Raw genomic sequence first — 13973 nt, 5'->3', positions numbered from 1 at the left:
AAGGCCAGCTTGAAATTAGTGAGACTCTGTCTCAAAAAGAAAAGGGGAGCTGAGGATATAACTTAGTGTAGAGTACTTATCTAGTATCGTGTGTCCAGGGCCCTAAGTTTAATTTCTTACAACTTATATAATATTTTAAAGCCTGTAGCAAATTACTTTGCCAGATAACTATGTATTCTGATAATTTTTATGTAGAATTTTTTGGATTATATATAATGATAATAATATAGGTAAGGCATGATAATGTCTTCTATGACTAATGATAATTTTATTTCCTGTGTGTGTGTGTGTGTGTGTGTGTGTGTGTGTGTGTGCGCGCGCGCGCGTGTGTGTGTATAGAAATGGACATTGAATATTTTCCTTTATCACACTCTAGCTTGTTTTTTGAGACAGGGTTTCTTACTGTCTTAGTTATTGTTCTATTGTTGTGGAGAGATACCATGACCAAAGAAACTTGTATAGAGGAAAACATTTAATTAGGGGCTTTTGTTTTTTACAGTTTTAGAGCTTAGGCGTGGTGCTGGGGAAGTAGCTAAGAGCTACATCCTCATCCTCATCCAGAGAGAGAGAGAAACAGACAGAGACAGACAGACAGAGACAGAGAGAAACAGAGAGAGAGAGAGAGAGAGAGAGAGAGAGAGAGGGGGAGGGAGGGGAGAAGAGATAGGGGGAAGACAGACACTGAGCCTGAGCCTGGGTGGGGTTTTGAAACCTCAAAGCCCACGCCTGGTGACACTTCTTAATCCTTCTCAAGTAGTTCCACTTCCTGGTGGCAAATATTTGAGCCTACGGAGGCTTTTCTTATTTAAACCATCATATTCACTGATCCTGGAACTCACCAACTGGCTATATCAGCAAGTTCCCAGGATCCTCCTGTCTTTAAGCCTTCATATCTCTTAGGTTTCAGTTAGAGGTCACCATACCACTAACTAGAAAAAAAAAAAAGTTTTCCCTTTTTGCTTTTACCCATTGCTGTATCTGCTTTTGATTTCTCTCATTTTGCCTGTATATCTTAGATGTGGTGCTGAGGGTGAATTAGCCATTCCTGCAGAATAAGCACATGGCTTTACAGCTGCCTTCTTTTCTCTTTGTTATTTTGAGTGGACATTTGCAATTTACTTTCAAGTCTGTTGCTGTGGTAAGGAATTTGTACTCCATTTACTAGCATTTTCTTTTTAAGTTGTTTTACTGATTTTCCCCCAAACCTCACTGTATGTTTCCTTAGGAGAAACGTCAGATGGGGTGAGTAAGTCAGTTCACAAAGTCTTTGCTTCCATGCTCGGAGAGACCGAAGAGGAGGAGGAGGAGGAAGAGGAGGAGGAGGAGGAGGAGGACACACCAGAGCAGCCCACCGCAGGCGATGTATTTGTATTGGAGATGGTTCTCAACCGTGAAACCAAGAAAATGATGAAAGTAAGCTGTTAATTATTTTACTACTTATAAAAATGTAAGAAACTGATACAGTCATTGAAAAGGAAGCTTTCAGATATACTTGGGAAATAGTTCAACAGTAAAGACAAAAACTAAGAGGCAACTGGTGTCATTCATTTCTTCTTTTTAAATTAAAGTTTTACTTCATACGTAGTTGGCATTTAGTCTAGGCTCCACCTCACAGTTACCTGGCAACAGCCAGGTAAGCATGACTCACTATAAAAGGGGCTGTTTGCCCCCTCCCCTCTCTCTTGCTCTCTTGCTTCTGCTCTGTCCCCTTACTTCTGTTTCCCCTCTCTCCCTGTCCCCCCGCCCCCCACATGCTCATGGCTGGCCTCTACTCCTCTACCCTCCCTCTCTTTCTTTCTCTGTCTCTACTTCCTCAACTCCCCTCCCCATGCCCTGAATAAACTCTATTCTGTACTATACCATCATGTGGCTGGTTCCTCAGAGAGAAGGGATGCCTCAGCATGGGCCTGCCGAGGCACCCCTTTTCCCCACACCTGACTACACATCCACTAGACATATTCTTTCTCCCTTATCTTTTATAAAACATAACGTACATGAGTACCGTATTTACATCATTTCCTACCCTGTCTTCTCCTTTCAACCCCTCTCGATCATCTCTGTGCTCCACTCTAAAATAATACTCTCTCTTTTTTTTTTTTTTGGTTCTTTTTTTCGGAGCTGGGGACCGAACCCAGGGCCTTGCGCTTCCTAGGGAAGCGCTCTACCACTGAGCTAAATCCCCAACCCCAATAATAGTCTCTTAATTATTATTATTATTATATGTGTGCATGTGAGATAGAGGAGGAGGGAGAGTAAATAAATAAATACAACGAGCTGAGTTCATTTAATGCTGTTCATATGTATGGTTTTAGGGCTGGTTGCTTGGGATTGGTAACCTATTAGGGTTTCTAATCTGATTCTCTTTCACCAACATTGATTGCTGTACATCTTCATCTAGGGCTGGGCTGGGCCCTGTGAGAGTTCCCCACCCACACTGGCATGTTTAGGTATTACTTAGGCAACTATACTGTTGAGATTTCATGGTACATTTTCACTTTCATATAAGGAAGACACTGTCTCAGCAGAGGTTCTGGTTCTCAGTCTCCAACCCATGTCTGCAGTGTTCTCTGAGCCTTAAATATTGGAGTTGTATTGTCAGCTGTCCGCTGTCCTCTGCATTGCGACTTTGTGTAATTGTCCTCTGCTGCAAGAAGAAGCCGAGGGGTGAGAGCTGTGCTTAGCTGTGGGCATGAGGACGAGTATTAGAGCACAGATGTTACAGTGCTGCTTCTCTAGGTTCTAGGGTTTCACCAGCTATGAGAAGTTGACCACGTTTACAGCACCAGGCATGCATTCCCTCTTGGTGAGTGCAGTAAGTCAGAGTGGCTGTTGCTTGCACCCAGTATATATAGGTGCCATTATTGCATTTTTAGGTGTCTTGCTGTTTTGGTCATGTTTGTGGTTTCTAGGCTTTACAGCTGAGTAAGAGTGTTGACTGCTTTTCTCCTTTGATAAAGGAGAAAACTTTGGATATTATGAGAGCTAGTTCTCTCATATTATGAGGGTCCTCTCATAATGATGGAGGAGTCTTCCAGGGCAGTGCTATCTCTTTTTCTCCACCCTCTGTCTGAAGTGTTTTGTCTTCAGCAAGAGAGTCTCACCTTTAACTTCTAGTAGGCAGCCAGGGGTCATGGCAATAGCCTATATTGTTTCGTGGGGGCTGGGAGTCTTTTTTATTCCATTGACCAACAACTTGAAAGGATGCTTCCTATGCCTGACATTGGAGTTTTTGTTAGACTATCAGTTGTGGGGGGAAACATCACCCCTAGAGATATAACATCATTAAACACACACACACACACACACACACACACACACACACACACACACTCTCTCTCTCTCTCTCTCTCTCTCTCTCTCTCTCTCTCTCTCTCTCTCATACACTCATCTGTATGTTTTGAGAAAACAAACTACTGTGATTCCCATGGTTTCTGCAAACATCTTTTCACTGCCTGTCCTTGCCCATGGAAGTCCTTTTTTTGTTCCCCTTTCATAGCACCTTGTCCTGTTATTCCTGTCTCTATATGTCACCCCTCTTCTCCTGCCAGGTGACCCTTCTGTCCTTGCAGTTACACCAGATTCTATAGTCTAAAGATTTGGATAAATAGGAAGGAACATGTGATGTTTGTCTTTTGGGGTCTGGGTTACCTCAATACAATATTTTCTAGTTTTATTCATTTGCCTGCATATGTCACAATTTCCTTTTTGTTTACAGTTGAATAGTATTCTATAGTACATATATGCCACCTTTTGATTATTAATTCATCCATTCAAGGATATTTATATTGCTCTCTGCCTACTGTGATTGAACAGTTAGCATGGCTGAGGGGTTCTCTGTGGAGTGGAATGCTCTTTGGGCATATGCTAAGGAGTGACATAGCTGAGCTATGTGCTAGGTTTGTTTTTAGCTTTTTGAGGATTCTCCACACTGATTTCCAGAGTGATTGGACCAGTTTGCAGTCCTACCAACAGTGAAAGCCCTTGCCTCCACTCCTCCCCTCTCCTTGTCAACATTTGTTACCTGTTGTTTTGTTGATCTTTACCACTTTGATTAGATAAGCTGAAATCTCAAAGTTATCTTAATTTGCACTTCTCTAATTGGTAAGGATGATGAACACTTCTTGATATTTCTTAGCCACTCATTTATTTTGAGAACTCTCTTTTCAGATTTTAAACCCATTTTTTAAACTGAGTCATTTGTTTTCTTGACTGCTTTTTGAGCTTTATATATTCTGGACATTAATCCTTTGTCCGATGCATAGTGTCAGAGTCTCTTCCACTCTGTTGGATCCTTTTCATTTGACTGATTGTTTCCTATACAAAAGCTTTTCAGTTTTTGAGGTCTCACTTATTAATTGTTGGCCTTAATTCCTTGGAAAATGGAGCCCCGTGCAGGAAGTCCTTTCCTGCACTTTGTAGGCACTGCCTGTGTTTTCTAGGATTTTCAGTGTTAGGTTGTTTCACATTGAGGCCTTCGATCCATTTGGAGTTAACTTTTGGATGGGTAGTAGATTTAATTTTTTCTTCTATATGATGAAAAGATAGTTTTCTCAGCATCTTTTGTTAAAGATTTTTTTTTTCTTCAGTGTATGTTTTTGGCATCTTTGTTAAGTATCAGTAGCTATGGTTCTCTTTACTCATGTTTGGGCCATCTGTTTTGTTTCGTTGGTCCACGTGTCTGTTTTGTGTCAGTGTCTTGCTGTCTTTATTATTATAACTCTGCAATACCTCTTGAAATCTAGAATGGTAAGCCCTGTAGCATTGTTCTTTTTGCTCTGGCTATCTGCAGTATTTTGTGGGTTTTATAATGCTTTTCTTTTTTCTATTTCAGTGAAGGCTGTTTTGGCTATTTTGATTGCAGTTGCATTAAATCTGTAAAGTGCCTTTGGTAGAGTGGTCATATTTTTACAACGCTCTGTCAATCCATGAGTCTTCCTGAGTTTCTTCGGAGATTTAAAGCTTTATTGAAGAGGTCTTTTACTACCTTAGGTGTATTTCTAGAAATTTTCTTTTCTTTGAGGCTGTTGTGAATTGTCATTCATTTCTTATTCTTCCTTTTGGAAAATTTTATGTAAGACTTAATTGTTCATGTGTCAAAATGTTCTGTAGCTTTGCCATTAAAAAATCCTTTGTGTAACTCAAGAGGGTTCGTTGTTGTTGTTGTTTTTTTAACCAAGTTTATTCTGATGAATTTCAAAGAAGAACTTTCTAGTAAGTGTCCTGGTATGTAATGTAATGTAGTCCATCTTGTTGCGTAACACGGTTGTGCTGATTACCTGTTTACTAATTCTTGACCATTTGACAGTGTGTATTTAATTATACTTTGAACTTTAAACAATTGGAGGAAGGTTGGTTTTCCTTCCTTCTTTCCTTCCTTCCTTCCTTCCTTCCTTCCTTCCTTCCTTCCCTCTCTTCCTCCTCCTTTTCCTTTTCTCCTTCTCCTTCCTTTTCCTTCTCCTCCTCCTTTTCCTTCTTCTTTCTTTCTTTTTCTTCCTTTCTTTCTTTTCTTTCTTTTCTTTCTTTCTTTCTTTTTCTTTCTTCTTTCTTTCTTTCTTTCCTTTCTTTCTTTTTTCTTTCTTTCTCTTTCTTTCTTTCTTCTTTCTTTCTTTCTTCTTTCTTTCTTTCTTTTTCTTTTCTTTCTTTTTCTTTCTTTCTTTTCTTTCTTTTTCTTTCTTTCTTTCTTTCTTTCTCTTTCTTTCTTTCTTTCTCTCTCTTTCTTTCTCTCTCTCTTTCTTTCTTTCTTTCTTTCTTTCTTTCTTTCTTTCTCTTTCTTTCTTTCTCTCTTTCTTTCTTTCTCTCTCTCTCTCTCTTTCTTTCTCTCTCACTCTTTCTTTCTTTCTATCTATCTATCTATCTATCTATCTATACGGATTTTCTGTGTAACAACCCTGGCTATCCTGATCCTGGACTCTGTAGACCAAGCTGTCCTTGAGCTCACTGAGATCTACCTACTTGCCTCTGCCTCCTGAGTGCTGGGATTAAAGGTGTGCACCACCATGCCCAGCTTGTTTTCACTTTACTTTCTTTGGTGTTCCTTCTTGGAGAACATTTCCTGCATTTGAATTTTAGCTTGCTTTGTGTAATTAGACTTAACTATTAAAGCATTTGAATTATAACTACTGAGAGTACCTAGTTCTGAGTTTAGAAGATTAAGAAGGTTTAGCGAGAAGTCTCTGTTATATTGTATATGAGTGGTTTTGGAGTTGAAATCTGAGCTTTATTCTGTCTTATTCTTCATATTGTTTTCCTTCTGGACAGGAGAAGAGGCCTCGGAGTAAACTCCCCAGAGCCCTGAGAGGTCTCATGGGTGAAGCCAATATTCGCTTTGCTCGAGGAGAACATGAAGAAGCCATATTGATGTGCATGGAAATCATAAGACAAGGTGTGTTCCAAGGGGGACTTTATTGATGCTAATGATATTAAATGGTTGACATTTAATATGGGGACACATTTGATTGTTCTATTTATAAAATACATTCAGAAGTTAGAGGTGACTATGGTACTAGTAACCTGCCACTGTACACGTGGATAGAGGATGAAAAACCACAGGGTGTGATTCAGTGAAAATCAGTACTACCCTTTGAATTCTTCCTGGCCCATCTCTGCCCGTTCAACTTCTCAGTTTAGGAGTTTTAGACATTTCTAGCATTAATCTCCTTAAGTCAGCCAGCTCATCCATCCATCCATCTATCTCAGTTGTGTTGTGGATTGAACTACACCTTTCTCCACTCTGAGCAAGGGCTCTGCCAGCTGGGTTATGTCTTGGGCCCTGCTCATTTTGTTTTTGTTTTCTTTAATGGTGACTGTATTATGTTAAAATCATATTGAAGAACATTCTGATAAATTTCAGGTTTTTTGACTTTTTTTTGTTTTTTTTCCATTTTTTAGAATAGGCAGTGCTAAATTATTTTAATCTATCTTTTGCTAAACACACATCTAATTCTGTCATTTTATCTCTTCGTTAGATGGCACATTTTAGATATGTTGAAGGACACCTTCAGTCCTGATTGTGACTAATTGCTTCTACTACACTACTTTTCCGGTTGCTGTCAGTTGCCCCACACAGTGCCTTGGGTCTTGTTATACAGCTAATGTATTATTTCAGTAGTGTGACATTCTCCTTTGTTAGATTTGACCCTTTTAAAAGTTCAACTGTAACTTCCAGGATTATTCATCTTGTGGCCCCTACATGTTTCTCATCCCATCAGAAATAAGATTAACCAAGCATTGCTTTGTGATCTATTTTGTTTCTTCTTTTCCAGTATTATTTATTTCAGCTTCTAATTGTTTATTTGAGAAATAGTCTTTGAAAAGTCTCAGGCAGTTTTTTTTTTTTTTTAAAGAAATATAGATTAACCATTACATTTGACATCCGTGACTGAGGTGCTGTTTGGGTGCTTTGTGTGTTTCCAGCCTCTGTTTGCAGAAGCTTGAAATAGTGAAAATTCAACCCCACCGCTGTGACCGATGTTTCCTGGGGTGAAATCACCAAGTTTTAGAGCCATATTTGGTTTTACTAATGAGAATATCATATAGAAGGTGTGGTTGAAAGTAGGGTTTTTATGAAGTTGTATTTTGTTAAAGGAAAATAATGCTTTAAATGACTAGGGAGCTAGGGGAGATCTCAAGTTTGTGACCAACCTGGTTTACAAATAAGTTTGAGGTCAGCCTGAGCTAGGTAGCAAGAGTCCATCCCAAAAATAAGTAAATAATAAACGGCTAAGAATGTTTGAAAATAAAGCAAATACAAGTGTTTTGTATTATTTAAAGATATGTTGAATTGTTTTTATAACTGTTGGAATGATTTAGAATTTAGTTAGTAGAAAATGAATCTATAGCTTGAACTGTAGTATCAATACCAGCGTAAGCCTATTCTTTTCTCCAGTGAGATTTGTTTTATGTTATTTTTATTATTATAGCTCCTTTGGCTTATGAGCCATTCTCTACGCTTGCCATGATTTACGAGGATCAAGGTGACATGGAGAAATCGTTGCAGTTTGAGTTGATTGCTGCACATTTAAATCCCAGTGACACAGAAGAATGGGTTAGGCTGGCGGAAATGTCTCTGGAACAAGATAATATTAAGCAGGCTATTTTTTGCTATACAAAAGGTAATGACATTTTTCTTGTGTAAATGGGAAGAAATATTTTTCTTGTTTTGTTTTATTAGGTGTTACACAATGGGTCATTAGTACATATTCTTTTGGGTTATGTTGTTACTCCAAGTGTATTTATTTCTCTTTTTTTTTTAAATTAAACTCTTTTTTTGGAGAACTGTTCCTCTATCACTTTTGCCTTCTTCTCCCTCTCCAGCTTCTTAGTCCTCTCATGCCACCGTCTCAATTCATGCTCACTTGCTTATTAATGTGCATTCGTGTGTACATGGAACCTGTAACTCCCTTTAGCTCGACTTACCTGTATACGTGTCCAGGAGTGACCACTTGGGATAGACAGTACCTCCTTCTTCCCTGGAGAAGGCTGATTTTCCTTTTCTCTGTATCCATTGATCACCTGTACATCTAGGGGTGGAAGCATGCAGAATTTCCCTTTCCATTTTGGCTTATCAACTAGTATTGTCACTATTCTGGTCTTGCTTAGGCAACCATATTATGAAAGGTTGCATCTTCCATGGCCTGTCTAGGGTATACACAGCAGGCATCCAGGCCCTCTAGCTCTATAGTCTTTCCACATCGTCTTTTATGCTTTCCCCTGAGGTATAGAGGAGTGTTGCAGAACTATTAGGTACATAATAGGTTGTTTCTTGCATTTGTTGAGTTATTCTGCTAGTCCAAATGTACTTGTTTTTTTTTTTTTTTTTTTTTTGGTTCTTTTTTTCGGAGCTGGGGACCGAACCCAGGGCCTTGCGCTTCCTAGGCAAGCGCTCTACCACTGAGCTAAATCCCCAACCCCGTACTTGTTTCTTATAGTTTGTATGCATGTATCTGGAAACCTTTGCTCTCATGTTTGTTTTTGACTTACTTGTAAAACTAGGTGGCTGGACAAAGCTTAGATTTCCTACTGAGCTCAGTGTTGCTGTCAGGCTGTTGATGTTTTGTGACTTGAGTGACCAAGAAGAATTAGTGCAGAAAGTAAAGTCTGGTTTTAGGTCTTAACTAGGTCAAGCCCAGTCAAGAATTTTTGTAAAGATAGATTTATTCCAGAATATTTTTTTGTTTTTATTGGGAAAATGTTTATTACACTTTTGAGGTAAGTTACACCTCTTTTGATAAATATGTAATTTGCTATCTCTTCTTTTTTCTTTCTAGCTCTTAAATACGAACCTACTAATGTCCGTTACCTGTGGGAGAGATCAAGCCTTTACGAACAGATGGGTGATCATAAAATGGCCATGGATGGCTATAGGCGCATTTTAAATCTTCTGTCTCCATCTGATGGGGAACGCTTCATGCAGTTGGCTAGAGATATGGCCAAGTACGTTTGAGGTGAAGCATGTACATATGTGCCTTCCTAGGCATTGAAGTGAAGCATGTGCATATGTGCCCTTCCTAGGCATTGAAGTGAAACACATGTGCATGTGTGCCCTTCCTAGGCATTGAAGTGAAGCATATGTGCATATGTGCCCTTCCTAGGCATTGAAGTGAGACATGTGCATATGTGCCCTTCCTAGGCATTGAAGTGTACATATGTGCATATGTGCCCTTCCTAGGCATTTTGCAAATCAAGGCTATTTGAATAGAGTGTACTTTGCATTAAGGTCCAAAGAAAATTCTTGTCGTCTGTGTTTTATATTTATCCAATTATAGCGGGTTTTTGTTGTTTTGTTTTAGTGTTTTTTGGTTTCCTGTGTGTCAACTGCATGGTTTTTTAGAAAGTTCTGTCCATAAGCTTGTACTTCCAATGCTCAGAAGCTGAGACGTGAGGTCTCAGACGTCTTTAACTTAGGGAAGTTGTATAGATTTGTGATTTTTTAAAATGGTTTTTCTTTTTATTGCAGATGTGTCAATGAAATGTTTGTAATCTAGAATATTCTATAATCATTTTGAGTCAGTCTAGAACAGTATGTTAAGTGACTTGTCACTGTCACAGGCTTTCTTTAGAGTATTCTATACAGCATTTACTTCTCTGTTGTGCTGCAGAACAAAGCAGGAAGTGTTTGGCTAAGAGATCCTTTCTGCTGTTCTTTCTGTTTGAAGAGCACAGTGCAGCCTTTTTATTCTGGTTAACTGTCGTGATTTTGGCATATTAGGATTATCCCATTAATCTCCTGACTTGTATTCTGATGCCTTTCGACTGTGAACTGTCCCTTCCCCCACAGGGAAGTCATATAGGAGCAGTAGTTATATTTTTACAAGTGAGAGAAGCAACTCTAATAAGTTGCTGGCTGACGAGCACTGAGGGTCTGCCCAGATTATCAACTCTATTATTATCTGCAGTTCATCTGTAGTGACTGCAGGGGTCTGTCTAGTAGAGCTGAGGAATCAGGGCATGCCCTGAAGATCACACACACCTTGTATATTATGTGAGGAGTGGCAGTGGCCAGCTGACTGATTGGGCTTTGCTTTGGCCCTTGCCCGCCAGAAGTATTCATTCAGTGTATCTTACACAGAAGCATTGTACAAGGAACCAGGATGCCCAGAACCAAGCACCTGTTAAAAGTTTTCTTCTCTCGTGGAGGTTGTAGCCCTATGAAGGGAATAGGTCGCAAGCAGAAACAGCCAGATACTTTATAGATTACATTGATAAGTGATGGGAACAAATTAAATAGGGAAAAGAAAAGGGATAGTCGTACTAAGTATGGAGTGTGTTATTTTAAAAACAAGTTTAGTGAAGGACTGGATTCCCTGTCTCCTGGTGGTCCTGGCTGAAGGGAGCTGGCTCTTAGGAAAGAGGAGCCAAGTGTGTTCAGGGAACAAGGTGGAAGCAGGTGCATTAAGGTAAACACAGCAGAGAGCTTTCAGAGGAGCATAGCGATGGCCTTTGTGGGGTATGGTAAGGACTTGGGCTTTTACTCTGAATAGTTTGGAAGCCACTGAAGGCTTTGAGTAGAAAAGTGACATGATTTAACTTAAAATTTAAGTGCCTCAATTTTGGTTGCTCTTTTGAACAAAAATTGAACAGTGAAAAGGGCAGAGATAGGAAGACTAGTTAGAAAATTACTGAGATGATAGTCGGGAGGGAAAATCATAGTTGGATCGGGATAAAAATAGGAGGTAGTAAAAAGTAATCATATTCTCAGTGTAGCTTAAAAGTTCATCTAAAGATGAATGTGCTGACGTGAGGACTGTGTACGTGCTCAAATATGTGGGAGGAAAGGAGGAAAAGATGGTGAAAGAAGCTGTAGGAAGGGCTGGCTCCAGCATTCAGACACCAGGGGAAAGAGAGGAGATAGCCAAGAGATGGAAATGTCTGGTGCAAGGGTGAAATGAAGAGCATAGTATTCTAGACGCCTGAAGAAAGCTCTTCAGTGAGGCAGGATAGTCATCTGTGTGAGCATTGCAGCCTGCTCCCATGGCACAAAAGCTGAGCCTCGGTGAGGTTAGCTGCCTGGAGATCTTCTTTGGCTAAATGGTAATGTTAGCAGTGGTGAGCAAGGAGGGGCTTCTTAGTCCCTAACCAAAGAATTGAAAATAAGGGTCTACACAGTAGCAAGAAGACTTTATTAAAAGTGAAAAAGTAATAACGATAAATGATGATACAGATCAGAAAGAAACTGCAGGCCACACAGGTGAGAAAGTACTCAAGTGCCCCTGTTATTCCTTTTGGGAGTCAAGGGAAGGAGTTTGGTTGCTAAAGGCCATAGTATGGGCAGTGCTCTATTTTGACTGGTAGATTAGGTTCTATGTTCACTTTCTTACTGTGCATAATGCATAATCCCTTCCCATAATGTATCTGATTTTAATCATGTGCACCCCCAATTACATATAAGGCTAAGATGGGAAATTGGGGACTCTCTCTAAAATGTCCTCAGGGACACTTGCCTTACTGCACATGTATCCAGTTGGACACAGAAAGCATATGTGTGCAGGGAGGACCTGGGCTTAAGCCACTCATAACCCCTAGTTGACTGGTTTCCTTGTTCATAAATGTTATTGTGAATACTGAGGAACAGTCTGGTTTCCAAGTCTTTTTAAACTTTGATAAATGTGGAAGACTGGGCTGTCGCATGCCAGGCACCTTTCAGTCAGTTTAATTGTCTGTACCACTGTACATCTTTCCTGCTGCAAAGAATGAGAACTCATCCTCCATAGCCAGGGACCATTCATAGTTCGTAGTTTTTTCTTTAGCAACACTGAGGCTTAGTCCTAGAGATGATGAAGTGATAGGCAGATGGATCAGGTCGTCGTGAAGACCTTTCACTTCTTTCTACTGGAGCTGCAGGGTCAGGGTTATAGGAAGTATATTTCTGGATTTAAGGATTAGTATTATTGTACATTGAACTCAGATGGAGTGACAGCGTTACTGTTGCCACATTTACTGTAGGAACCGTCATTCCTCCTCTGGCATCAACCCTCCCTCTTTCTCTTGCTAGCAGCTGGTGCCAGCTGTCACAAACAAGTTTGAAAACTATAAGTATAGTATGTTGTATGTTTTAGAATTCAGAGAATTTAGAATTGTTAGAGGGCCTAACCAAGACACTGAGTTTTATAATCAGCATTAACTATGCATTCACTTTCCACTCCCCTTCTTAGGAGTTACTATGAAGCCAATGACAGCACTTCAGCTATTAACATAATTGAAGAAGCTTTCTCAAAACATCAAGGTTTAGTCTCCATGGAAGACGTTAACATAGCGGCTGAATTATATATCTCCAACAAGCAGTATGACAAAGCCTTGGAGGTAGGGATGCTCATGTGTCTTAGGGTTAAAGCGTGCTTGTCTTCCAGCAATGCTTAGAAATTAGCATTATCATTTAAATTATAAACTAAATTATATCCAGACTAGGAGGAAGTAATAGATTGCTAGATTCTGGGTGAAATAGGAGTGGTATTGCCACGGTAGCGCCCAAAGGCAGCAGGGCTCAGTAGAGCTATTCTTATTGGAGAAAGTAGGTTGGTTTGTGTTCAGACTGATAATCTTTGGTTTTTAGTCAACATGATATAATAATGTTAAAGTTTCACAGTTAGAATTCCTTATTTCCAAAGGACTATATTTTTTAATAGTATTTTATGTTGTAAAAACTTTTTGAAATAAATATTCATAAAAGTTTTTTATATATAACTTTTATTTCTCTATATCCCCCCCCCCCTTTTTTTTTTAAGGTAATTACAGATTTTTCTGGAATTATCCTGGAAAAGGAAACTTTGGAAGAAGGCACCTCAGAAGAGAATAAAGGTTGTAGTTAACTTCATGCAGGAACATGTGCATAACTCTCTTTTGTTAGATATTGTGGGGTCTGGAGTTGGTAAAGTTCCCAGAGCATTGTCTGCAGTGGAATTCTAGTCTTTTTATATCGTCTTTTACGTAATTTTTCTTCTTTTGTTTTTGTGTTGTTAGGGCTGAAAGTCAGAGCCTTGTGCTTGGTCAAACACTCGACACTGAGATAAATAAGCAATCTTAAAAAGTGGTTTGAGGGATTAGCTTTGATATGCTCATCTGAACTGGCCCGTTTCTCTCTGGTCCCTGTTCTTCTACTTATACTTGTTTTATTCTGTTTTGTTTGTTTCTTTTTGGGACCAGATCTCACTCTGTAGCTTAACCTGGAACTTATGTGTAACCCAGGCTGGCCTCAAACTCAGGGCAATCCTCCTGCCTTAGCCTTCAAATGCTGGGATTATAGGTGTGCATCTCTATCCTCAGCTCCTTATTTATTCTTAGAAGAGAGAGAGCTACTGAATAGATCAGAACCTTAGGTGTTCCTAAGGGGCTTTAAGTGATCCACTACTGAAAATTCTACTGTAAACTTAGTAGTTTTCAAAGGGAGAAACTGCTATGATTGTCCTGCCCTGTTTAAAAGCTCACTATGCAAAGTCATAGAGCTGAGGAGTTTTGTGCCTTCGTGGGGTATCTTCTAG

General features: G+C 39.5%; 1 protein-coding gene across 4 annotated transcripts in view; it reads left to right on the top strand.

Annotated features, from left to right (window-relative positions):
* Gtf3c3 (general transcription factor IIIC subunit 3) overlaps positions 1–13973 on the top strand; it is a 61616-nt gene that overhangs the window by 3066 nt on the left and 44577 nt on the right. For all 4 annotated transcript variants that reach the window (XM_063267350.1, XM_039083807.2, NM_001108239.1 and 1 more), the window contains 6 exon segments: positions 1226–1413; positions 6259–6382; positions 7920–8111; positions 9267–9432; positions 12651–12798; positions 13221–13293. In XM_063267350.1, coding sequence (XP_063123420.1) covers positions 1226–1413; positions 6259–6382; positions 7920–8111; positions 9267–9432; positions 12651–12798; positions 13221–13293 — 891 coding nt within the window.

This window comes from Rattus norvegicus, chromosome 9 (assembly GCF_036323735.1).
Source record: "Rattus norvegicus strain BN/NHsdMcwi chromosome 9, GRCr8, whole genome shotgun sequence".
Lineage (NCBI taxonomy): Eukaryota > Metazoa > Chordata > Mammalia > Rodentia > Muridae > Rattus > Rattus norvegicus.
This window is presented reverse-complemented; position numbering and strand designations above follow the sequence as displayed.